The sequence below is a fragment of the Platichthys flesus genome, chromosome 10 (genome assembly GCF_949316205.1).
Source record: "Platichthys flesus chromosome 10, fPlaFle2.1, whole genome shotgun sequence".
Lineage (NCBI taxonomy): Eukaryota > Metazoa > Chordata > Actinopteri > Pleuronectiformes > Pleuronectidae > Platichthys > Platichthys flesus.
The window spans coordinates 8,550,048-8,577,247 of NC_084954.1; the positions used below are offsets into that span (position 1 = coordinate 8,550,048).

General features: G+C 42.4%; 1 protein-coding gene across 4 annotated transcripts; it reads left to right on the plus strand.

Annotated features, from left to right (window-relative positions):
• The first annotated feature begins 2,984 nt into the window (after positions 1–2,984).
• stxbp5b (syntaxin binding protein 5b (tomosyn)) lies at positions 2,985–26,384 on the plus strand. 4 transcript variants are annotated; one of them, XM_062397039.1, is made up of 29 exons: positions 2,985–3,610; positions 5,928–6,025; positions 9,326–9,407; positions 9,848–9,948; positions 10,625–10,759; positions 12,934–12,997; positions 13,771–13,854; positions 14,337–14,460; positions 14,623–14,701; positions 15,768–15,922; positions 16,026–16,098; positions 16,542–16,689; positions 16,912–16,979; positions 17,093–17,133; positions 17,433–17,653; positions 17,825–18,009; positions 18,346–18,471; positions 18,638–18,789; positions 20,000–20,062; positions 20,146–20,202; positions 20,293–20,340; positions 21,635–21,685; positions 21,862–21,990; positions 22,749–22,988; positions 23,192–23,561; positions 23,696–23,861; positions 24,261–24,372; positions 24,775–24,995; positions 25,076–26,384. In XM_062397039.1, the coding sequence occupies exons 1-29, from the start codon at positions 3,476–3,478 to the stop codon at positions 25,115–25,117; spliced, it is 3,570 nt and encodes a 1,189-aa protein (XP_062253023.1). In that variant the 5' UTR covers positions 2,985–3,475; the 3' UTR covers positions 25,118–26,384. The 4 variants fall into 4 exon arrangements, with proteins under 4 accessions (XP_062253023.1, XP_062253026.1, XP_062253024.1 ...); XM_062397040.1 differs by lacking the exon at positions 21,862–21,990 and having other exon boundaries at positions 2,986–3,610; XM_062397042.1 differs by lacking the exons at positions 20,146–20,202; positions 20,293–20,340; positions 21,862–21,990 and adding an exon at positions 20,630–20,652 and having other exon boundaries at positions 21,610–21,685; positions 22,704–22,988.
• Positions 26,385–27,200: the final 816 nt, after the last annotated feature.

Below are 27,200 nucleotides of genomic sequence, written 5' to 3' on the forward strand. Positions count from 1 at the left end.
AAAGTATTTAGATTTAAATCTTATTTTTGAAAGCAATGAGCTGCTGTAAATATTAATAATGTGGAATTCAGGTACGACAGATTTAATCGTCACCAAGTGCGTCGTCTTGTGGATATTTGTGGGCGACTGGAACCTTGGCCTTTATGTTCACTGCCATGTGTATTACTTGGGTTATTTTTGTGCACCTATCTGTCCTGTGCTGTCCTGTAGTTTTACTTTTCTGTGTCCTTGCTGTGCACCTAGGGAACTGTTCTACATCTTGCCACTGGGTACTTATACACAGGCTCTACCCAAGGTACGTCGTATGTTAAACTTTGGAACAGACTGCGTGTTAAAAGAAATGCAAACGCACACGCACATATATTCACACACATATATTTATACCTCTTTGTGACACCAGCATATATCTACAATGCTGATAAGGTGAGATGCAAAATAAAAACAGACAACGTGTAGTTGACCTCGTGTGGGAATTGTGCCCTCAGGAAAGTGATGGAAGAAGTAACACACAACAGCTAATCGTGGATACACGTCCCAGATACCAAGGACCTCATTTCAGGAGTCAAACCGGGAGCCTGCCCCCAATACCTTTTTTTCACATCGGACACAAAAGCTGAAGCTCCCTGACTTGTTGTGTATAAATATGACAGTCTGAATGCGAGTCGCACTCTCTTCAACACATCCCATCACTTGTGCATTATTGATACTGGCCTATTTTACCCGGCCTCCAGTGTGCATTTTCCCTGGCAGCTTTGTTCATATATTCATGATTGCATGAAAATTTCAATGTAGTCAAACATGGGAATAGGTTCACAAAGAGTAAGGCAGTGTATGTATCCATGCTGGGCTTCCGTCAGTCTCCTATTGTGTCTTGTCGTGACCCATTTCATTGTGGCCTACGGTAAATAGGTTTTCACTGTGTTTGGATTGTAAACATAAACACAATGCAGAGACGTGCTGTGCGTTAAACTGACTCGAGTCCTTTTCGCACAGTCAAATTCTGAGTTTGTGTGAAAATACCAGAAAGAGAATAAACCTTATAATTAAAAACAGCTCATGTTCTGCTTCTCCGAAGAGACCAATCAGAGGCAGGAATCCATAGGTTGCTGTCCATGGTGCTGAATTCTGGCCATTAGGAGAACCCCCCAAAACCGAATGCTCAGAATGCAGGATGACACAGTGTTGGTAGACTGCGCCACCTAGCTTACAAAATATGCATGTGCAAGAACATTTAAACTATAAAAAGCCTTGAGTGTATCAAGATGACACAAGATTAACCACAGGCTATGACTTTAAATGATGCTTTCTTTGATTTATATTGATTTTATATGTTGTACCTGAAGATTCGCCATGACACTTGTTAAATCTTCAACTTTATTTATTAGTAGAAAGAAGACATTGGCTTTGGAGAGAGAAGTTTACATATCATTTACTTATTTATTGTAATCATTTATCTACATAGAAGCACAGATTCCTCATTCCTCATATTTCATTATAAATCAATGCTTGGATTATTCACACAGCTCTCTCTCTTCCATTACCCTGTCTCAGATGTATTATTTAAGGGCACTGGTTAACTCCTGACAATGCCTGAAACAGTAAAGGCATGTCAGCCAGTGAAAATAAGGATTTCCTTAATGACAGATCACAAAAGTTATCTTTTAACCAGGTTTTATGGTTTTCATTATAGTTGTATAATTCACTGTGGATGTAAATTAACCCTTTTCCTCCCTGGGGATCAGGATGGAGGGAGAAATATGTTCTATTTTCCTTTCACACACAATAGACTGGATGTTGCATTGGGGGATTTTACAAAAGGGCTGCACTCCTATCACATTTCTGTGGGCAGGACCTCTAGTGAAAAGGAAGAGACCATGAATATTCACAGGAACATTTTAGTGGCTCAAGACATTTATATGATATCGTTTTCTTACTGCTCCTGAGATTGTTAGGCTTCTTCACATTTGTCACAGCTTCTACTTCTCTCCCCAGTAGGGGGCCCAAAACCAGAGTGAAATAGTGAAGGACAGGTTGCTCTGCCCAGCAACTGCTCAGGGGGCTCAGACCTCAGAGGACCAAAAATCCAGGTTTACTCCATATAAGTTCTGTTTGATTAATAAAGAATATGAGAAAGAACGAAAAGTGATGCATCAATGTCTAATTTCTGTTGGGATTTGTCTTCCTTTGTCCTCTGAATGGTTTTGAAGAGGAATTCTGCATCCAAGACTTGATCTGTCATATTTGCTGAATTCTTCTGCTTGTTTGAAGTTTGCTTTTATGAAAATGCTTTAAAACAAAATAATTTCAGCTCTAGTACTGTTTTTTTTTTTATATCCTCTTCTTTTATTATTTCTCTTCATGTTAAAAAATATTTATTATAACTAAGTGGTTGTTATATTTTGTTTTTAAGGTATAACTACAGTCCAGGGACTATAGCTGAAAACAGCCTGTACTAATGTTTTCATATTTAGTCTTTGCTTCCATTAATTCAAATTTATATTCCCCATGAATATCTTGTCTTATTTGTATCTGTGTTGCATGTTCAACAAATGAAGTAGTAATGATGAAATAGTAATAATAATAGATTAAATTATAATTACTCCCTTTCTGTTTATTTAGTGGTTAGAATGTATTAATTTATTAGGATCTGTGCACTGACAGGCACTGACAGACAGTGATGCCCTATTGAAATTGTAAGGATTATTATTATTTGTCAGGCAAATTAATTGTATTTTTAAGGGCTTTAAAATGCTCAAATTCTTACCAAAATTTGCAGAAAAAACACATTGTAGTCACACATTTAAATATAAATTACACAATATAATCACTCAACCACTACTTCTGATAACAGTAATAATAATAATAATAGTCATTTCATTGTTGATTTGCACGTTTAGAAATAATCTATCAAATTTGCAATACACGGCTTTATTAATACATTGTTATAATCTTTCAATAGATCCAATAAACCCACTAGAAATACAGGAATCATGTCTCTGGAGCAGCGAATGGCGCTCGCACCACATAAAGTGACGGGTCACGGAATCCACCGTAACACCGGCGGTACATCCGGGTGACGGCGCAGCGCAGACTCCCTCCCCGCTGCAGCTCACTGCGTTTCCGTAGCCAGGCTGCTACCCGCTGAGCCCTGCTGGCTGCTGGGGACCCGCGCACCGACAGCCATCGATCCCGACCGAACAACGCCAAAGCCGGACGCGTAAATGGCGGCTTAACGCTCGCAGCGGAGAGGACCAGGCTCAATCCGTGTTCGTGACTCGGGTTTTTTTTCCGGGGGAGTGCGCTGGCAACACCCTCCGTTAACATGTGAGATGTCCCCAGCAAGATTTTAACTGTGCGTTACTGCAGCAAACTAGCTAGCGGCTACCCCCCTCCTCCTCCTCTTCTCTATCACATTTATTTATGGTGACTGGTTCGATCTGTTTTCTCAACCGTCTCGCGTCCCGACCGGAGGAAAATGAAGAAGTTCAACATCAGGAAGGTGCTGGACGGCTTGACAGCCTCGTCCTCCTCCGCCGCTCACTCTGGTGGCTCCCGGGAAAGCGACGCCGTGCAGGAGACTCTCCAGTCGGATCATTTCCAGCTTTGCAAGGTGGGTTTCTCTCCGTGAGCAGCGGCCACCGTCACCGGGGACTGTCTCTCCGCCGGGCGGTCAGGTGACACCGGCGTGACCCAACCGCTGGCGGTGTTTTCATGTTTTCCTCCCGAGCGGCTGTGCTCAGCGGGATGTTTCATGACCCGAGCTTCTCTCACGAACACCTCGGGAACAGTAGCGCACATATTAAAGTGCTTATTACGCACACAGCGGCTCTAGCACGGTGTAACATGCGACCCGTGGCCGCGTCCTGCGCTGGTTTCCAGGCTGTCACAGCGGCACCACCCGCTGTTTGCACTGCACTGAATCTCCGCCTCGAGACACAGTGGTTTCCTTCGCTGTCACCTAACCAGTTCCTGGTTTGGTGAAAGCAAAGTGTCAAAGTTAAAGTGGGAAGCTGACACCTGAACGCAACACTCGCATGTCCTTATATAAACTGGAAGAGTGTTTTAGTTGATGTGATGTCTGTAAATGAACGAGCCCACGTCCTGACGGGGGTTCAATGCAGTGACAGTCATAGGTGTAAAGTCAGTGGCAGAACTTGAATGTTTCTGAATCATGGGCCATTAAGGGGCCATGAATTACACAGAGGGGCCAAGTCTTTGTTCAGCATTCATGCCCAATTCCTGATTCAGTAGGTGCACATTGTCATTCCTTGTTATAGCTCTGCAGCTTTTAGCAAAGCCACACATCAATTAATATTTGATATTTATTATTTATCAAGCACACTGTGTCAAAACACTTAGAATAGACAAAAATATTAACAATTTGTCATATTTATAGATTTCTAGAGTTGGTAAATGACACAAAAAATACATGGGACATATACATACACTTGTGTAGTGGTGTCTGAATGTTTAGTGAAGCTTTCCATACCCATGTAAAGTGCACTTATTGTTTCCCATAATGCATTTCAAAAAGTAGCGCACATCAGATAGTCACCAACCGTGTGATATATACCATCATGCATTGCGCTCGCGGCAGATAGACTTGAGGAGCGAGGGCAGAAGGGACAGCCTGACCTGTCTTACCAATGTGAATACGAGCAGTGCAGCACAAACTGCAGCAAATATGTTTAGTTCTACATGTATAGAAGCTCATTCACGCATTCCACTGGCGGACATTGTTGTACGTCATAATCCTCCAACAATGATGTTATTACCTCTGCGCAGAGTAGTGTCCGGAAGTATTTTTCTTCTTCTCCCAATGGGCTCACTATATAGTGAAGTTGGAAATAGTGAGAGTGATTTCAGAGACACAACAACAGATTCCTCAGGGGCTAATCAGATTTCAGCTGGGCCTTGTGCCCCCCTGACCCTTCCCTGAGATCCGCCCCTGCACTAGGTAAACTCAAGTACTCTGGTACTGGGACTGTACTTGAGTACTTCCTTTTTTATGCGACTTTGTACTTCTTTTTAAACCATAACAAAATATATTAAATATCAGAAGGTCAGTAACATTTTGGTAAATATCATTCTCCTCTGTCCAGCATCTAATTTTAGCTAAATTTGCATTCATTTTTACGACCAACAAATTCAGCGGATTTCCTCCCTCATCGCTTCCTGTAGATTCAAATCAGAAAGGGATCTCTCAGGACCAGTATAGCAGGACGAAGGATTACCAGCACCTTAATTATAGATATTAACAACATGTATTGTTTTAAGAGAGCTTTAGCAAAAACGTCAGTCTGTTCTTGACATTCCATTCCACGATGATTTCTTCTGCCGAGTAGGGTTTATGAATCTATCTGGAAAAGGTCTGTGTTGTGTGAATTGAGTTGAACATCTCAGAGGACCAGCCCACCAGCTCCTGCCCCAGCTCCTGCCCTAGCTCTTGCAGATAAGGTCAGGCCCACTCCCAGGGTTACGGGGCCATGGCTTAACCTATTGCATAATCCTGCTGCAAGTTGCACAGAGCTCATGGGTGGCTGGGCAAGGTTTCCAACCTGAAACAATTGAGTTATAGATGTCCGGCGATGATAATATTTTTGGTGGCCTGAACGCTGTAAGATCCTGGCTATAGAGTGACTCTGCAAATGTAAGCATTAGGATGGAATTAATGAGTCACTGATGTTCCACAGGACCGAGCCTGTACACATGTGCGGCGGATATCAGAAAGCCCATCCTGTCCCCATTCGCACTAATGTTTACGCATTATCCAATTTATTTCGATAACCAGACAAATTTTCCACATTGATGGATTACGTTTTTAGATTATTATAATGTTTTTTTTCCCACTAATACCAGCATGACTGTGTAGCAGATGATTGATTGGCCGACTGGAGGTCTAATATAAATTCTGCTCCTTCCTGCAGACTGTGCGTCATGGCTTCCCATATCAACCATCCTCAATGGCTTTTGACCCCGTGCAGAAAATCTTGGCCGTCGGGACCCAGAACGGAGCTTTGAGGCTGTATCCTTTCTTTTTTTATTTCTTCACAGGAAAATGTGAAGAAAGAGAACCAAACAAGGAAAGTAAAGCTTGGGTGATTCTGGGGATTTTTCTTTCTTACATCCGCCTCCCCCTTGCGCGCACACACACACACACACACACACACACACACACACACACACACACACACACACACACACACACAGACACACGAACACACGCACAACAACACACTCGACACATGTCTAACTTCTATTAATCCTTTCCACACACGTCATGTGACCAAGCCGCCCCTGAGCGTTACACAAGGTCTGGGGGAATTCACACAGTAAGTGACCCGTCTCTGCTTCCTGTCATCCAGCGCAACCAAAAGAAAATCCATACCGCGCAGAGGGAAGTGAAGGGGCTCAGAGGTAGAGACTAGCTAGGATGTGTTTCTGTGCAGCCGGCAGCCTCCGTCTCCTGGAGCACCCGGGCTCATTAGTGGTATCTCTGCAATAGCATGAACAGCTTCTCCACCATATGCCGAGGAGCCAACCTCATCAACTGTGCTGCCCGGCCTGTGCCAGGATGCCACTTCATATGTGCTGTAAACATCACTAGACAAACTCAACACACACACACACATACATTTTTGCAGCAAATCAAGCAACTTCCATGAGCCACGGCAAAGAAACCACTCCTGGATTCTAGACTTTAAGATGGTGCACGTGATCGTTTGCTCACAAGTTTTACTGTTTACAACTTGCCTTCAGGGTTGGTGTATTTGCGTTTTAAACTCGGGGTTTCCCTTTGTACTGATATCCTGCTCGGGAGGCCCATCTTCTTTATTTAGATTTTCATTAGAAGTATAGCTCTGTCCTCGTCCTTATCCACTTTCCAGATTAAGAGAGCCTTGTGTTTACAGGGCAACTCCCAGAACACACACACAGCTTCCATGTTGTCCTAATGTGCAAGGTAGAGCTGATGGGATTACTGTCATTCAGGCAATTGGTCCATTTATCAAAAGACAGGCTGTATCGATCCACCTCATTGCCCCTGGAGTTTGGAAACCCTGCCACACCTCGGTAGACATAAGCTCAATGAGGTGTCTACAAGCAATAAATGTCTGCTTTTACAAGATCTGTCTCTACTACAGTGTTTTAATCAGTGTGTTACTGTAGATGCTGGCCTGCGCTGTCCAGTGGACGTGCCGTTACGAAACTAACTGTTGAGTGTGGTGTTGGTAGATATCTGTAACTTTTAAAGACCCGATCGCATGTTTCTTCCTGTTCATTTTTTGCATGTTCAAATTGAATGTTTGAATGCGTATTTTATTCAAGGGAATGTCCAAGTTTGTGCAGGACTGCAGTTCTTTATACACGTTGCGAGGCAGCTGACTGGTCATGCAAGAAGTCAGTAGTTTGTGTTGATGAACTTCTTTGGCAGACGCACTTCCTCTTTCATTTTGTAGGCTAGCATGATCAGACTTCCTGCCTTTATTATTATCAGCTGAAAACAACAAACCCCAACTAATGTTGTAATGTTGTAGTGAACCACACATGGCTTATCAACTGAGAAAGTGTCAATGTTCCAGTTGTGTTACTTTAGCGTGTGATGCCTTAACACCCTGCGAACAAAGTGAAGAGAGAACAACGTGTTCAATCTTGGTTAAAATCAGAATTAAGCAGAGCTGGACGACAGTATGTAGAATAGATCATATGTTTTATATCCGCTACATGCACAGGGCTGCAAATAACATATGGTCATTATCCATCATATGTTATTAGATTATATGTTAGAGCACATGTTGATGAAATCAAATTGCTTCGAAGTTCATATTTTAAAGGTGGAACAAATGAACATGGGGTATCATTTTCAGAAACCTTTGTCAATTAATCTTCTGGCAATCTATTTATTGATTTATTGAATAATTGACTATTTACTTTATGATTTTATTTGCAAAATATGCAATATATCTTTTGAGCCACATATAATGATATTTATTTTTTACTTTTTGTTTCCCTGCACAACAGGATGTTTAGTTGCATGTAAAGACTCACACTATGTGAGAAGAAACTTGTGTTGTCTTGAGTAGTCTTAGCTGATGGACTACAGTTTGTGTGATGTTTGAACCTGTGGTTTAAGCATGACGGGAAGTTAAAACCCTATTTGCTAACCACAGTGATAGAAACTAGTTTTTTGTCTCAGTAATTTCCTGCTAAACTAGAAAGTATCTAGTCTCCACGGCCCCTTAACCCACATCACTACAGAATCAGTTCCCTCATGAAACTTCAGGTTCTTAAGAGGTTTTGCTCGATTCTAATTTATGCACAACCAGAGGCTATCAAACAAACCTAAAGCCTCTTCCTCCGCCACCGTGGGCCCGAGGAGACGTAGTTATCTGTCAATAATTCTGACAAATGTTGTGCAGAACCTGCGGGACCAGGGAGAAAGTGTGTGCAGTTGCCGGGTACTCTCGACTGGAGCGACTTAAAGTCTTTGTTTACCTCCATCCCTCCTCAGCAGAAGTGATGACCATGGTTGAGCCTGTCCTCAAACTGGCTCCTAAAACCCCACCTTAGTTTGTTCAAGGTGCTGAGGGATTGTTTGATCACACCACGGTTGATCCTGTTGAGACGCATAATGCTGTGTCAGCGAGTCAGCGCTGTCTGTCTCCCGAGAGTTTCTTAGATTATGATCAGTGTGAGAAGCAGTGCCCCTTTTTATTTGGAGATTGTCTCTGTGATAAGATCTCATGCCGCTTCCTTCTTCTCTCGTGATGGTGTGCAAGACTCTGTGCACATACTCTTTCTGTTAAAAGTGATCACAGGCTGGTTGAAACAGAAAACCGTTTCCTTGTTACACTGCCTACATTCCTGAGCATTTTGGGATGCTGTCAGTCCTGGTGCCCATGTGGCGGTGCTCCACGGTCACCAAACATCTACTGGTGGCTGAATGGGTGGCACGTCTTTTTTTTTTTTTTTAAATGGATAGATTTAGTCGGCGGGGATCCTCTGACCTGAAAGTAACCGTGCTATAGAGAGAGGCGAGAGTTGAGTTAATCATGCTGCCGTCATACTGGCTGACGCATGTGAATAAATCAGGCAAACAGGGCCCACTGATATTATTTTTAGCTGCCTATTTCCATTTGTTTGGATTTGCTTGCATTTAGTTATAAAAACAAAGATGTTGGGAACCATGTTTTTTATATGAAAACATCTACAGCGACCACGTATTCAGACACATTGTTTATTACTGCATCAGATGAGCTACGTTGCTTATGTCTGTTTGAATGTCACTGGTATCTGTCCAGTTTTCTTTGACCGAGCCGCCTTTCAGCTTTGGCCGCGCTGGTGTGGAGTGCTACTGTCAGCATGAGAGTGGTGCTGCTATCATCCAGCTCCAGTTCCTGATCAACGAGGTTTGTTGTCACTTGTTTGATTTCTCTTATCCTTCTCCTCCTCCTCCTCCTCACTCTTTCACTCTCTGTCAATCTCCTGCATCCTCTCGTATGTTGTTGCTCACAGGTACCGTAGACACCAAAGCTTATTCAATGTTTCAAGGCCATTGAATCACTACAAAGTTATGTGAACTGTGCTTCACACCAAATAAATGGTGCTGCTGGTTTTGTGACCTATATACCTCTGTAAAAGCTGATTATGTTCTTATTATTCTGTACAACCATTTAAAACCCCCAAAAAGTCACAAGATAATACTAATCATAATAATAAACCTTATTTTCACAGCTCTTACATAAGGACAAGTTGATAAAATGAAATAAAAAAATGGAACATGAGAAATACAAACAATAACATAGGAGGATGCTTTGTGCATGCTCACAAGTCCTCTTCTTCCCCACAGGGGGCGCTGGTGAGTGCCTTAGCTGATGACAGCATCCACCTGTGGAACCTGAGGCAAAAAATCCCAGCTATCCTGCATTCTCTCAAGTTCAGCAGGGAGAGGTACGGCAGCGTGTTCCTGTCACTGCTTCTCTTTGTGTCAGCCTCTGAAGTGTGAACACAGTTTGGAAACAGCCGGCCCCCGCTACAGTTCTCACTGTCTAATCAGCTGTTTTGTTGCCGTCACATCTTGAGAAATTATTATGCAGGGGCTGGTTCTGTCTTGACCCTTTAGATACGAAATGGAGCCCGGGATCGAACCACCGACCCTCTGGTTAGTGGGCGATCCCCTCTGAGCCACAGCCGCCCACTAATGAAAAATGAAGGCTTATGTGGTTCTAGGTCATTCACCATTACTTATAAGGCGATAACGATCAGTTGCATTTTCACTTTTGTTCCTATGGTTAAGAAACTCAGTTAAGGCAGTTTTAATATACAATGTGCAGACAGATAAATAAACACAATAAAACACCTATCACCTGTGTCTGTAGAGACTGTGAATGTGTTGCATTCCCACCACTTTAGAAAAGACAACGGTATTCACTCTCCCCACTGGTCTATATATAGTCTGTCTTCATTAGTGTGACACAGAGCAAAGGCCTTTGTAATTAAATCTTATTCACCCGCTACTCTTTCCAGTTGGACCAGCGTGATTAGAGGGCGACTCTTAATGGGAATGAGTCATGAGATAATGAAAAGCCTGGCTGTTTTGTGATGGCTCCTCATCTCCTCTTTGCAGGATCACATACGTCCACCTGCCCTTCCAGAGCAAATGGCTTTACATCGGCACAGAAAGAGGAAACATCCACATTGTCAACGTGGAGTCCTTCACTCTCTCAGGCTACGTCATCATGTGGAACAAAGCCATCGAACTGTGAGTCTGTATTCCCCCCCAGGTCTTTGCTTACTGGCCATTTGTATGTCTTCTTTGTGCAGTTGTTCTTTTGTCCCCGTTCAGACCAGGTTTTAACATCTATCCTGTAATATCTGATCACAAGTGCACAGCTCTAGGACAGTTCACACCTTGTATTGTCCTGAATGTGTCTCTTGTGACCATTTGTGATCGGATCCTACTTCCCTGCAATATATGCAAATACACACATTCGTCATTTATGTCCGCGATGGCCGAACAATGTCGCTTTTAGCCAGTGTGAGTATATATATGGGTCCTATGTAAATGCGTGTGTGTGTGTCAGTATGAGAGCAGGAGAGAGCAGAGTCTGGAGAGGCTAAGGAATGAATGCACTGCACATAGCTTTACAATTAACTAAGATTTAATTTATTGGAAAAACGATAAAAAATCACTGTGTTTGGATGTATGGGAAACACTGAGAAGTGTATAAATAGTGCCGTAGGGAGGGATCATGTTTTCATTCACACAACAACAAAAAAATTGGCCACCTCCAAATGTTGTTTTAGTGATCCGAACTCACATGTGTCCTCAATGTGTCTTCAGTGAGTTCACACCTGAACTTGGAGCTCTCCCCCTGCGATTGTATCACTCAGGATGGATATTAATGCCAGGTCTGAATGGGGCCTTTTAACAGAAACTCTGATATGCAAAGGAGTCCGGATGTCCATGTTTGTAGATCCAGTGCGTCCTGTAAACTCAGAATACTGTAGCTCTGATCAGTGTGAGGGCGGTACGGGGGTGGTGATTGAGCCATGCCGGAAGTTGCTGCTGAGACTTCTGGAAGTGTTTGCTGCCCGATTTATCGGAGCTTCTGTGATAGGAAGTGCCCACTTGATACCGGGCGACTTATCCTGTGTCCCCCCCTCACCCACATACACACACTGTGGAAATCACAGGGAATTTCCTGCAGAGGTCAGATAAAACTTGGAAGGTGCCACATGCAGGTAAAATAAGGTTTCAGCGGATAAGGTGTGTCAATTAGCAGAAAGTTTTAAAAGTCAAGGTTATAAGAGTATTCCAGCCCCTGATTCTGTTAATGCAACTGAAAAATTTATATTGTAATAAGTATTATTATGCAAGTAAGGTTGAAAGTGGACAATAAAGCAGAGAGCTGCATATCTGATGGATCTGTGTGTTGAAAATGCCAGATAGTTGCTTGGCATCAGTCTCAGAAACAGTGGAGATGTGGGTAATGTTTCTGGCCGTCTGACTGTGAAAATGATGACAGGAAATAGCCCCTGGCTATAGGGTGACATTTTAAAGACAATATTCTTATTTGAAGAGTTGTCCGATCTCTGGTGGAATGTCTTTTCAGCACACGTTCTGCTTCATCGTTATTAGACTGAAAACTGACGGATTCATATTCTAGGCCTCCTGCATAGGAGAAGAAAAAAACTTGATCACAGTTAAAGTTGTACTCACCAAACTCAGTTTATACTTATTTGTAATCAAGTAAAATAGGCCTACCTTCTTTTTCAATTTGTAAAGATTCATGTTTAAAAGAGTTTGATATGAAAAAATTAACATTTAGACTAAACATTCTGTTCACATGAATGTAATAATATTATTTTCTATCAAAACACAATTTATATTTATGATCTATGACACTGCATGACTGCAGTTCATGTTCCAGTCTGTCCCTGCCATTTCTTCTTCTCTACATCTTTTTACTGTATCGACTCATCAGCAGCAATGAGATCATTAGCTGCTGGAGCCAGACCCCATTCAGAGGCAGCAACACGGTCTTTAGTCCAGACCTTCACTTCCTCTGGGGCCCTTTGCTCTGTTGCCACGGTGATGCAGTCTCCACATACTATAATCTCTCACAGACCCTCATGTGACCCTGCTCTCCCTCCCTGCTGGTCTCTCTCATATGTAATGTCCCTGTCCGTGGTGCACTGATGCACATTTTCATTTATGATAATCTTGGTGCTCAACCAGAGATTCTGGCTGTTATTATTATTTTGTTCCTCTTTGAATGTCCTCCTTAATTGCCTCCCCGTCGTCCTCTCCTTCAAAAACAACACAAATGATTTTGGACGGCATGTAGCAGATACATATTACTTTATTCAGCGTCTGTATTCCATATGAACCCTATTTTTCGGTGTCATTTTTCTTTTGCCTTCTCTGTACAGATCCACTAAGACACACCCAGGGCCTGTCGTGCACATCAGCGATCACCCCATGGATGAAGGAAAGGTAAATTTATCCTTTAGCGCCACAAAACCTGCTCAGAACAGACACAGAACAGATTAATTTATATTTCTATGTAGTTGTGAATTCCAGATGGAAATTCCTGTTGCCATCTAGAAAGACACCCTACTAGATCTGGATCTTAATTTGGATCTCCGCCACATTGGACACACTCATTAATATCATTCCCTTTAACATGTATGATTGTTTTTCTTCAATATCCATGAATTATTCCTTGGGAAATTTGTAAAAATGTCAAAAAACACCCAATCTTGTAATGTTAAACAAAAATTTCCTGGATCTGCCTCTTTGTCTGGATTCATGGCAACATTTTTTGGGTTCTTATTTTGCTGATGCCCCATCCTCCCACAAAGTGTTGTGGAAATCTTTGTAGTTGTGTTTGGGTAATCCTGCTATCAAACAAATACAAACAAACAAATGGACAGGTGCGAAAAACAAAATAATAAGCAAATTGATATTTATCACTTAGATGTGGTGAACTGAAACTTTTTTCTTCTTTTATCAACATTGAAGCTGTTCTCTCAGAAGAAATTCCTCAGGAACTGAAATACAGCACGTGCAATTTTTCTGTTATACATATTGAGTCATTGAATTAGATACTGAAGAAACTGCAGGACCTGTGAAGTAAAGTGTTGCCTCAGCTTAACATGTTGCCTGATCTGATGAAACTTTTGCAGCCATGATAAGTCAGGTATATGAGCACAGGGGTTTCACAGTAATCAACTGAGCTGTGCTTTGTGTTTCTCTTCTAATTGCAGCTTCTGATTGGATTTGAATGTGGTGTAGTGGTGTTGTGGGATTTGAAGTGCAAAAAAGCTGACTACCGCTATACTTATGATGAGGTAAGACATTATTTCCTTTCCTCTCAGTGCTTGTGAGGATGTTCGTTGTGAGGTGGTTGTCTCGTGGTACAAGGGGAACCAAAAGAGTATTAATTTGTCTCCGGATATAGTCCTCAACAAATACAAAATTTCCTCCTGTTTCAGTCACTTTTGCTTGGAGCCACAGTGCTCAGCTGCTGTTAGAAATTGTTTTCTAACCATTTTTAAAGATGGAGGTAGATATGTGTGACTTGTTTTTAAATATTTACCTCTACAGTAGCAATTAACCCGTGAAAGCGAGAGAGCATTTGGACAACGACTTATTTTGGTCTTTTATTTAAAATCTTTTGACGGCAAGAGAAATAGGAAACCAGCCTTATTCAGCAAATTAGCTGAAAACAGAGCTTCTGCTAATCATCTTTTCTTGTATCATTGCTCTGCTGTAAAATTTGAACGCACTCTCTGTTTTACGCTCTGGTGATGGGCTGCTGTGTGTCTTTCAGGCCATCCACTCAGTCGCCTGGCACCATGAGGGAAAACAGTTTGTTTGCAGCCACTCCGATGGCTCTCTGACCACATGGAATGTACGAGCCCCAGCCAAGGCCGCACAGATCATCACGCCACATGGTTAGAACTGTTGTGCAAACACAGTTGTATTGTTTATAAACACACACACACACACACACACACACACACACACACACAACCATGCTGAGTGGGAGCATGTATACAGAATTTGTACTCTGCTGGTGCAAATTAAAGTCTAGCACATTTGTTGTCCTCTACCAGGGAAGCAGCCTAAGGATGGAAAAAAACCAGAACCATGCAAACCTATCCTGAAGGTGGAGTACAAAACAACGAGGGCTGGGTAAGTGTGCTGGTCCCCACCCATCCTGTGTCTTAACTGACTCTGGTTTGAATCCATATCCTGTGCTGAAACTGGCCTTTCCTGTTATTCTGTCATATACTCTGTCAGCCGTTCAGACCTGTTGACAGTATCCTTACGCTGGTGGTGGCAAACACTGAAGTCTTGTTTTTATGTTCTTGCAGACTTTGTTTTGTTGCAATGATTAAATTAATGATTTTCATGTTATGATCACTCACTGTTTTGAAAAATTATCATCAGCTGAAGAGTTCCAGCTTGTCATGGTCACAAAGTTAAAAGAAACAAAACTTTCCTGAAAAACTGTGTCATAAGAATGTAGTTTCACTGAAACTGATCTAATTATCTCTAATAACACTACATTCACAAAGCGGCCCCAAGTGGCCCCAGTCTAATTGTCTCCTACTTGAACCAGATCTGATTGTTTAATTACAGTGTGAACAGGACAAACCACATCTTTCCGAATCAGACTTTCATATGCGGCGCTAAATCAGATACAGATCAGACTTTTTGAAATGCGACCTCGGTCTGAACAGCCACGTGACCCCTTTCAGAATTCAATGGAATTCAAAGCAACATGGAAGACAGCTGCGACGGAGGTAGTCCCTGGAGGGACAGTGAGGTTTTAGAAATCACAAGTACTTGGGGTGACGTGTCTGTACAAGCAGGTGTATCGTAACCGGTCTGTGTTTGAAAGCACAGTGGCCTCCATGTTTATGACCGACTTCTCCTCATGTTTACTTCCGTACAGAGTGGACTGCCTGTGATGTCTTGTTGTTCTTCTGTGCATGTGGGTCAAATCAGGGCCATGACCCGTTCACATTAGAATCTGTCTCTGGCCATATTTTAAAACAAATTATGAATCGCTGTAATTAAAAATATATTTTAAATGGGATCAAATCATTTACAGAGAAAGCACAAAACTAACATTCTGATGTCCCTCTTCAACCATTTCCCACTGATTAGACCCAGTAGCTTTTCACCTTCACAACACACTGAAATATATTGGACAATTAAAATCTGTGTGTGTGTGTGTGTTTCCTGAACCCAGGGAACCATTCATGATCCTGTCTGGAGGTCTGTCTTACGATACAGTGGGGAGGAGAGCCTGTCTTACTGTGATGCATGGAAAGAGCACTACCGTCCTGGAGATGGACTACCCCATTGTAGATTTCCTAACGCTGTGTGAAACTCCTTATCCAAATGGTGAGCTGCATTAGTCCACTCGGTGTCTCACAGTCTGTGTGAGCTCAATGAATATATTAAACATTGTCATCTCTGTTAATTTTTCTGTTGTTTTGTTTGCCAGACTTTCAGGAGCCTTATGCTGTGGTGGTCCTGCTCGAAAAGGATTTAGTTTTAATAGACCTCGGACAGATTGGGTAATTATTAAAATGTCCAAATATAGAGAGTGTTTTGGGTATGAGTCAAAGAATATTGGTTTTATGGAGCAATCATATTATAGTGAAACGAAGTATAAACAGGATGCTGCAATTCAAGCTTTTCAATTACAAAATAATAAAAAAGATTTCGGATATGATTTAATTTTTAATATATATTACTCCTGATCCATCTCTACTGTTGGAAGATTAAATGCTTTGAGGATACTCAGTATCTGTTGCAGTCACTTATGTCTGTTTTTGATCAAGTCCTATTCTTTAAAGGTCTCACAATTGCTGTCCAAGTGACTATAGTTAATACAATGTGAAGAGACCATTCCAGTGTGTGTCATAGAAATGCTGCTACTCTCATGTACATCTAAAGTTGATAGACCTGCCCATATGATAAGGTTATGTCTTATTTTCAAGTGCCATTTTTCTTCCAGGTATCCAATATTTGAAAATCCATATCCTCTGACTATCCATGAGTCACCAGTGACCTGCTGTGAGTACTTTGCTGACTGCCCTGCTGAACTTATCCCTGCACTTTACTCCGTCGGCAGTCGGCAAAAGAGACAAGGTTACAGCAAGAAGGTAAATTGGGTTTAAAATACAGTGGACTTTGTAATTTCATTTTGAAGGCTTTGCACATTACCTGGTTACTCAATTAGGCCTGATGGCTGAGTCTTGCTCTTATAACCCAGCCCTGATTTCTGCCTCGCAGCATACTTTTTTATTGGAAATATATTAATGACTATTATCCACTGAGGTAATATGATTGCATTTGATAATTTGAATTTGTTCTATCGCTCACAGGAATGGCCCATTAGTGGTGGAAACTGGGGCCAAGGCACACAGAGTTACCCAGAGATCATAATCACAGGGTTAGTGATCAATAAAGAAATCAAAACAAATTTGCTAGCAGCCATGAAATCATTTGAATCATATTCATACTGTAATGTTTTATTACCTTTTTCAATGTTTTCCCTTAAAACAGACATGCTGATGGGACGATCAAATTTTGGGATGCTTCAGCATGTGAGTAGTTTGTTTTATTTTTGTGTAGGGTACATTGTTGTCTATAATGTGAACAGAAATATTAGAATTTGTTGCAGACAATTTTTGAATGGTGAATATCCCTTGTACGTTTGAAGGTCACTCAATCCCACTGCATAGAGTTATTCATGGTTTGCCCAATTCCCGCTGCTAATTTTGGTGGCACTATTGTCCACCTATTGGGCATGGTGCTAATAATTTACTTCAACACACGTGTAGCTACAATGGGTACATCAGCTGAGGTAGAAGATAAGCATGTCTTTCTTTTACTGTTCTCAAAGTAATGCTTCAAGTGCTGTACAAGCTGAAGACTGCCAAGGTGTTTGAGAGGGCTCGTGGCAAAGAAGAGAAGCCGAGCACAGATATCGTAGACGAGGACCCATTTGCCATCCAGACCTTGTCCTGGTGCCCTGAGAGCAGGATGCTCTGTGTGGCCGGAGTCTCAGCGCACGTTATCGTCTATAGGTTCAGCAAGCAAGAAGTCACCACTGAAGTTGTGCAGGTGACTAGAACCATGCCGACTTAAAGTTTTGGAGAAATATGAATAATTGAATCCTTCATCTTGAAACACTGTTTTTATCCAATGTTAGGAGATACATGCATATACAGGTGTTTTGAGGGGTGAAGGTTTAACAACAAGCCTTTTTTGTGACAAGTCATGTCTTGTGTTAAGCTCCTGGAGGTGCGGATGCAGTGTGACTTTAGCGATGTGGACTCTCCTGATCCCGGGGGGGAGCAGACTCCCACCCTACCAACACCAGGAGCTGCGTCCAGCCCTCAGGAGACTGAGCTGCCCACTCAGCCCTCAACAGGCAGCAACTCCTCGGATGGACACCGGGACAACATACCCTGTCTGCAGTATGGATCATAAAGATATTAATTCAAAATAGATCAAATTGAGCCAAACTAGCAGGTTATCACTGAATAGACCAAAATGAAAAGGATCATTTAAGTCATGAAGTCATCTATACACTCCTTTTGCACATATGCTCAATTCTTGACAAAGTTTTTCTATCACTTCACCAGGGAAAATTGTAAAAATGATGTAAAGGCTTTGACAATATAAGGGTGGACGGGAGAATAACAACAGTATTGAAAAATTTTGACTGTCGGTGCGGCTTACCCAAAGGGCCATTAATTTATTCCGGTGTAAACCGTATCCTGCTGTCTCATCCTGCTGTGTGTTCGATGCAGGGTGCGGAGCTCCCCGCTGAAGCAGTCTCCAGGCTACCAGGTGGAGCTGGTGATCCAGCTGGTGTGGGTGAGCGGGGAGCCACCTCAGCAGATCACCAGCCTGGCTATCAACTCCTCCAATGGCCTGTAAGTATCTAAAGCCTGCATTTCCTGACTGGTGGTTAAGCCTGGCCAGTAGCTGTTTTTGTGCTAAACATGTGTGTGTACACAAAGAGTACGTTGTGCCTGCAGATGTCAGTTTGGCGTATGGGGGGAAAACACCATCTGACTCCTAATTTCTCTTGTGTTTCAGTGTTGTGTTTGGAAACAGCAACGGTCTGGGTGTGGTGGACTACCTCCAGAAAACTCTGCTCCTCAACATGGGCACATCCGAGCTGTACAGCCCATCTGACCCCTACCAGAGGCAGCCCTGCTCCCCACGCAAAGCTCGGCAGCTCTCTGGAGGTGAGCTGCTGTCTCATTTTCACTCTATATCCTGCCATCGCCCTAACTAACATGACATCTTCAAATATTGTTGATCGTGGAAACATAACTCTATTCATCATTAACCTAGCTTATATTCCAGTGTGTTGCTATCTGACTGAGTGGGTTGGGGGAGGTGGGGCTTACTCTGGGCATCCACTCTTTACCTCGCACTACGACCACCATCCCCTGCAGGAGCTCCTCGTCCTCAGCAGGGGGCATCACTGGCAGATTTGCCATCTGTTCATTTGGAGAGTGGAAAAACAGTGGAGCATGTTAGTGACCTGTGCAGTCAGTGGAGGCTGTATCGTTACGGCTCTGCTCTCATAACATCTTTTGATTGTTTTGAATGATAAAACAGGACATGAGACTTGTTGTTTACTTGCTTGTCACTCATCCTTTGCACTCGTTCTTTTCCTGTCTTTGTGTACTGCTGTTAGATTCAAGACCTTTCTCTGTGGGTTCTTCAGTCTATTCAAACTGTAATGATGCTATTTGAGAAATGTTTTACTGTTTCAATCCAGCAGCAAGCCTCTGAGACTGTCTTCTCATTTACACTCATGATTTCCAGTCTTCTCACTGTCTCACTGTTTTTACTCTTTACTCTCTCTGTGATTTGATAAAGACAAACCAAATGGGACATCTTACATGTCCAGGCTTTCTTACTTGTATACTGAGTCTGTGAAAAAACTACGCTCACGTCACCTCAGTAAGTCTACGTATGTCAGAGTTAACAGCCCCCCCCCCCCCACCCAGTATTGTTTTCAGTATTATTTGTCACCCTTTTCCCTTTTTCTCCCAGATTTTTGATATAGCGCCCTCAAATCTCCAGAAGCTCACTAGTGAGATTTATTTTAAAATACTGGCAGTAAGCAGGCACGAAATTCTATGACTTGAGGGCTCTGTAACAAAATCAGGTAGTGTGTCTTTTGATCCCGCCGCCTGTATTACTAGACAAACAGTGACACCTTGAGTCAACAGATTTGCACTAGATTTGTGAACTCCCTGGGGCTTATTTACTGAACTGTAGGAGAAGCTATTCCTGCCCTGTTCAAATTAGTGATCCTTGATTGTTTTCACTTTGTGTACTGTACTGTAGGAATAGACATAGCCATAAGAATAGTTGCAGAGAGACTTCTAAGGCTACGACTTAGTCTACCATGTTTAATCACCATGTTTGTCGCTCCCACAGGAATTAGCGAGTCCAATGAAGGATCCAACACGACAGAGGACCGCTGCAAATCACCTACTTCAGGTAAGCTTTAGTACTTGGTACAAAAAAAAATAATTTTATTATTTTTAACTACATCCGTCCAACTACTGCTGTTTATCATGTAGGATCTACCTCACCATGCAATTCAGATGATGAACGAAAGCAGAAGTTCATTGAGAAGGGTACTGTACAAAGCTGCACGACCCCTTTGTTTCAAGCCCGATTAAAGCAGCTGCCGTTCCCTGACTTGTCTTTTTGAACCTTGTTTCCAGTGAAGTTCAAAAGCAGACGCTTTTCCAAGACGGTTGCCAATGACTTTGGTACGGTATCATCATCCAAACGTGTTTCCTCTGATCGCTTTCTCTTTCTCTCTGACAGCGATCTAACCACACTGTGCCTTACTCTGACTCAAATCTGTGCCAATGAAAAAAAGAAGTGCTTTGGAGGAATGTTCTTTTTCTTACTAATCACATGGTTTTGGGGTTTCGTATTGATGACGTATGACATTAATCAGGACTCTATTTCAAGTGCATGACAGGAAATCTTGTGAATTTCAGGCTTCAGATTTTCTATGCACAATCTACATCTCCATACTTCTGATAAAAACAGTAGTTTATACAAATTGGCAGATGATACTTGTTACATCTAATTTTTAACAGATTCAAAAGCATAGAAAATCTGCTTTCTGCCACCATCTTTATTGTCGTAATGTCCAACCACACCATGTGTGTGTTAAAGTGAACTATTGATTGTAGACACTTGCTGTATGTGTTTCTGATTCCAGGGCTTCGCTTCAGTGTTAACTATTTGGCTGGCCACTGACTTCCTCTCTTTGCATAACTATGTTCACTGAATTATGATGACCTTATTTCTTGACTGCCTCTTGCTTTGTTTGACATTGTAGACCCTCTGTGATGCTTCTCTGCCTCATTTGAATTCTCAGGGTCTCTCATTGCGGGGTTACAGATTACAACAGGCAACATTTGGGGTCTCATATCAGAGATGGGCTCCTGGCAACAAGCAACAAGCAATATCATTAGAAGTTTAATGTGTTTGGATCAGAATATTCCCAGAATCTTGCTGTGCACATTAAAGCTAGGGTTGGCAATCCTGGAAAAGCTAGCAAGAGTAAAGCTACACCGATACATCCCATCCACTTCCTGTGACCCTCACGTCAAAGTCACGCCCCCAAAATACATGAACGCTGAACTGCTGGACGGCTTTTCCGTGTTTCGCTTGGTAACTTCTGTCAGTCGTCTCTGCTTCAGCTGTGACGGCTCAGGTCAAACGCATTTTCTTCCTGACTTAATTAAATGATTGGTAGTGTTTATTAAAGTCCTGTAAGGCCCACAAACACTGGCTTCTTATAGAAAGTGTTTCAGAAGCAAATTACCAACCCTACCTTCAATGTACAGCATGAAACAGAAATCAAAATCCTTACTTTTTTTGTTGATGCCTGATAGTTTGCACAGTTCAAATTATTTCACAAATTTCTTCATTAATGATTGATAAGTGAACGATTGTAATTCATTAATTTAGTAATGCTTTAATTCTTAAAAAAGCCATTTTTAAATCCTCTCCTCATAAACTTCGGGGTATCTGTTTCTGTTACAGCCAAGATGTCTCGGAAAATTAGCCAGACTAGTGAGCAAAAGCCAGACCTGGGTAAGCCATAAACTAAATACATTTTCTTACAGGTGTTCATCTTGTCCTTCATGTCTTCTGCTTAGTGTAATAGTTCTGTGAGAAAACTGTTTATTCTCCGGTAGCATGAAGGTGTGAATGTGCGATTTGTTGTTATCCTGTGAGTTGAGACGGACACTGTCTGTGTGTATGAGCAGAGGAGGGCTTCCAACGATGGTGCTCTCTCACATATAAGAAGAGCATTAATTGTATGAACAAAGGCCAGCCAGCGTCCAGGATGAGCCAGAAGGCGGACGTATGTAGAACTAAGTCAGCTCCCGACTCCCGTGAGTGGACCAGCCATTGGTGTGGCTTGGGCTGAAGTGGGATAACTGGTACTAACCCCCACCACTGCTGGGGCTTTTTGTTTTTGTTTTTAATTGGTTAACATGACACTAATCCTCTCACAATAACTCCTTTCTTCTTCTCGAGTAAGATCCACTGGCTTGACTGCACTCCACGTTAAAAATCTCCGCTTTTCTTGTTTACAGTTTTTCCGTGTGAGGGACACGCATGACGGGTGGTGTGTTCAGCCTTTAGCCTCTTTGTCACAGATCTTTTTTGTGTTTCTGTTGGTGTCCCTCATTAGCTTTTGAAAGAGGGTCAAAGCTTGTGTGTCATCTTCTGTCAGCACAGTAAAGAGGCATGAGTAATTATTGCTTAAATAACAGGTCTTTCTTTGGAGTCAGTGTACTACTACACACTTATCTAAGGTTTTTTTGATGTAAAATAAATTTTTAGTTAAATCAACTAAATCAACTAAACTTCCTTCTTGTTTGTGAACTGTGTAAAATAATATGAGAAGGCTTTCTGATGAAGGGTGTGTCTTTACTAAATATGTTTGGAAACGTGTTCTGCTAAACACATGGTTGCAGAACAAAGCTCTAACTTGATAACTGCATTTTGACTTGGTGGATTTTTATGGCATTAACATATCTAATTCTCATTTCTGCATGATGGAGGACTCACAATGACCTTTCCCCTTTTTATTTCACATGAGCAATATCCTCATTGTCATATATTTGTGCTCCCTCTTGCCGTTCAGACGCCAAGGACAACTCGTTCACCCGCTCGCGTAGTTCAAGTGTAACCAGCATAGAGAGAGAATCTCGAGAGGTTATCTCTGCCTTCCACTTCTGTGAGAGTTTTCCCAGGAAGACGGACAGCCTGCTCAGCCCCTGTCTGCTGGTGGGAACCACCCAGGGCTCTGTGATGATGGTGGCCCTCAGCCTGTCGCCCGGAGGGGACAGCAGGCTGCAGCAGCCGGTCGGCATCTCCTCCTGCGGTAAAAGCCAAACTGAACTTGTTATGACTCAGCAGGTGTGGATCTGCATGTAACTGGGTGGCACTGAGAGTTGCATTCATTTATCCACAACCCTTAATGACCTCTCCTGAAACTGAAATAATGAAAAGACTACCTCATTATACAAGTGTCTAAGTCTCTCTAAGACTGTGTGTAAATGAATCATTTTAATTCTTATTTTCCAGGAACTCTAGTCAAACTGAAAGGAGGCATTTTGACGATGGCCCTGCTGGACTCCACTGGAACTCTGCTGCCCCCTTCCTATGAGCCATGGTATGACCCGAACTCCTCAGATGAAGAGAAAGAGAAAGAGAAGGAGAAGAGCAGGAGGCGCAGGCCAGCCTCCCCTCCCTCGTCACAGGAGGGTCAGGACCATCAGTTCGCTGTGCTGTGTTCGGAGAAACAGGCCAAGGTGGTGGCCCTGCCCTCTCAGACCCGCATCCACAAACACAACATCACAGAGAGCTCCTTCTTGCTAAGGGCTGATGTTGTGCTGATGGCCGGAGAGAACTGCATTGCCTGTTTCTGTGCTAATGGGCACATCATGACTCTGAGGTATTGTCACTGGAAGCTAAAAACCACAATTACTATCTTTGTACAACTCATTTCAAAGTGAAGATACAACTCTAACCAGTTGAAGAGAATTGCAGCTTCAAACAATCCACTGTCTGACCTTTTTGTCTTCACAGTCTACCCAGTCTACGGCCTCTGTTGGATGTGAACTACCTGCCGCTCACGGACATGCGGATAGCCAGAACCTTCTGCTTCTCTAACTTAGGTCAAGCTCTGTACCTCGTCTCCCCCGCCGAGTTCCAGAGGATCACCTACAGCCAGGACACCTGCAACAACCTGCAGGTCAGATTCTCTTCATCAGTGAATGAGTTTTACTATGAAACATCAGAATTCCTGTGACAGTATCAGATCCAGTGATGCTAAATCTGGAGAACAGACTTTACATGTAGGTTTGGATGAAACCAAAAAATACTTCAGTGTTTGAGCACTTGTAATGAATCTTTGGGCATCAAAATAGAAGACATTTATTTAGCCCCTTAGGTCAGTAAAGTTACATTTTAGTATCATTTTTCTTAAAGGCATGTGAAATTGTATATTTTCATATCCATTATTGGAATGTGAAGTTGCAAGGGTTACAACAAAGACACACAATAATGTCAGAGGCTTTGTAGGTCAGTCTGAATATCTACAGGGAATGTAAATCGAAGTAGACATGTGCTGATGTTTTTTTTTCGTCTCCAGGAAATGCTCAGTGAGTTATTTACCCCTGTGGAGACACCAGAGGCTCCAAACAGAGGTTTTTTCAAAGGCCTTTTTGGTGGAGGAGCTCAGTCTCTGGACAGGGAGGACCTCTGTGAGTGCACATCATGATTCCCTCGGCTTCTCACATTTACATACATGCTGCCATTTGCACATTAATGTATTTCTGTTTCTATGTCTCAACACAACGGGCGTCTGTTATTGCCACCACTCGGGCTCCAATAGCACATGTGTATTCTTTATAGAAAGAGAGCAATTGTCTGTATTTCTTTTCTAAATTCCAGCTGTTGTTGGAGTTTTTAGTTTTTTACTTCTGGCAATACGGCAAAGTCAAATTCCTTAATGGGCAGACATAAGTTTAATTTATTTTGCAGGTGATATTTCTTTCAAATCACTTAGATACCATTTGATATAACACTATAGGAATCAAGGTACGATTTGGCAGAAAGTCCCTTTTTCCCCTTTTTGTAATACATGCTTTTGATCTTTTTGATAGTTGGTGAAACAGCTTCAGGTAAGGCCTCTCGCAGCCTGGCACAACACATCCCTGGCCCAGGTGGCATGGAGGGCATGAAGGGGGCTGCGTCAGGGGTTGTGGGCGACCTGGCCCGTGCCCGGATAGCTCTGGACGAGAGAGGGCAGAAGCTGGGCGAGCTTGATGAGAGAACGGCAGCCATGATGGCCAGCGCAGACTCCTTCTCCAAACACGCCCATGATGTATGTATCTGACAATTCTTAGAGCACTCAAACAATATTTTAAAGTTTACCCTACTGACCTTTTTTTCTTTGGCCCTCAGATGATGCTGAAGTATAAAGATAAGAAGTGGTACCAGCTCTGATGGCAGCGTGTGGAGCATCGAACTCTGTCATCACCAGTGTCTCCATGGAGCTGCAGGTCCCTCTTCTTCTCTTCTCTATTTCTGTCCACGTGGTGGTGGTGGTGGTGGGGGGGGATTCTGCTTAACAGACCCATGCTTTAATTCTCGGCACAATATCATACACTCTGCATTACCTCAGTCAGCGGAGGACAGCTGAGGAGCAGACACTGGTGGACCAAGCTTAACGAGAATGGAGAGGAAATGGAAGAAGAGAGGCTCTTCGGGAATCTCTCTTTTCATTTCAGCGGAGAGTGCTGATGTTCACATAGCACCAGTCCGACGAACAGGAGAGAGAGAGAGAGAGAGGACCTTCCATATCCACCCATCATGCGCTCATATATAGCTCACATATATATCCATGCACCCTGCTGTTTTTGTTCTGAAGGAGAAAAGACTATACTGCAAAACATGTACTTGTGGTGGCCTGATTGCGATCATTCCCCCCCCCCCCCTTCCTTTGCCCTTTATGGTGTCTGCTAAACATAGTGGACTCAAATGAGGAGAAAAGTCTGATGACCCCTTGTACTTCAAAATCTAATCAAGTCGATGAAGTTGTACGTTTCTGTAGGAATGATTGTATCAGTGAAGGACTTGTGTTTGTTTGTTTTGTCCCTTTCTAAATTATTTTTGTCAGTTTGTGTTTGTCCTATTTTGTCCAGAAAGGGCCTTTCAAGCACTTAGAGCCGTGATAAAAAAAATTGACAGGGAGATGATGAATCTTATTGCCGCTCACTGAGTTAAGGGCTGGTAGTACGCTAGTTCATCACCGGCCGTTCCTTTTAAGAGCATTTTCTAACCAAGTTGTTTTAGGTGAGAGAGATAAATTATGTGTTTTCTGAGAAGTCACTTTGGTTTTATTTAAAAGAAATTCAGTTATTTATTGGAGCAGTTAAATAGATAGGAATTAAATGAGTTTGGATGTTGGGCATTACATTTTTTTTTTCCTCCTCTGGTAGTAAAATGAGCAAAGAAAGTGCTGAAAGTGTTTACCCCCCCCCCCCCCCCGATTACGAGTTTACATCAATCTATCAGAAAAAGGAGAGTTATTACACTGAAGAACTCCTGAAGGTCTTTATATACTTCTAGCTTTCATGGGGCTGTTGCTATGTCACGTATGAGAAGGATGATAATGTTGAAGGGCAAGACAAAGATTGTCCTTAATGTAATAAGCATAAATGTATATTTTGGTTACAATTTTAAGTTTTTTGTGATAAAGATTTTATCTATACATGATTACTCAAAGTTCTTTCTTTTATTACATTTTTTTGCTTTCGGTCATAGCTGAAGTTGATTTTGGTCTTGTTTCTCAATGTGTAGGGAAAAAAGCATGTGTCTCTCACAGCACAATTGAAATGGTATAGCTGTCTTTGTGCGTGTGTGTGTGTGTGTGTGTGTGTAGCTGCCAGTAGGAATGACCCACAGCACGGCAGTGTCCCACACAGTGCCAACGGTCATCTTTCTCTTCTGACTCGCCTCATGACGCATATATGCTAACCTCTACCTTTGTGTATATCTGTGTGTTTGTGAACATACATATATTTCAAGAATATGTGTATGGGCGCCAATATTTATAATACTACAAAGATACAGTGTATTACAATAGGTCCTTTGAGGTTTTTGTGTTTGCTTGACAGTGTTTTTTCAATGGGATTAACTCGACTTCTATTGTAATATGATTTCGGTTCCATAAGGTGCAAGGATATGCTGCTATTCTGTGTCGACGTAGGAGCATTATCAGTTTGTCTTTTAATTTGAAAGGAGAGAATAGACTTCTGTCAGTCTAGGTCGCTGCCAAATGTTGTAAATAACGGGGACAGCTGGACACAAATCTGACAGTGCAGGTTCAGGGCAACGTGACATACTGTACGCTTGCAGCCATGTTCTTTTCCGACACCAAAGAGTTGCTTAATTTCACAGAGTTGTCTTGATTTTCCCAAATGGTGTGAGAGTCAGTCTGGATTCCTGGGACAGCGCTACTAAGCCAAGAAGTCAACTGTGTGTAGGGGTGAAAATAGATCAGCTTTAGCTTCTTCCTGCAGGCGTG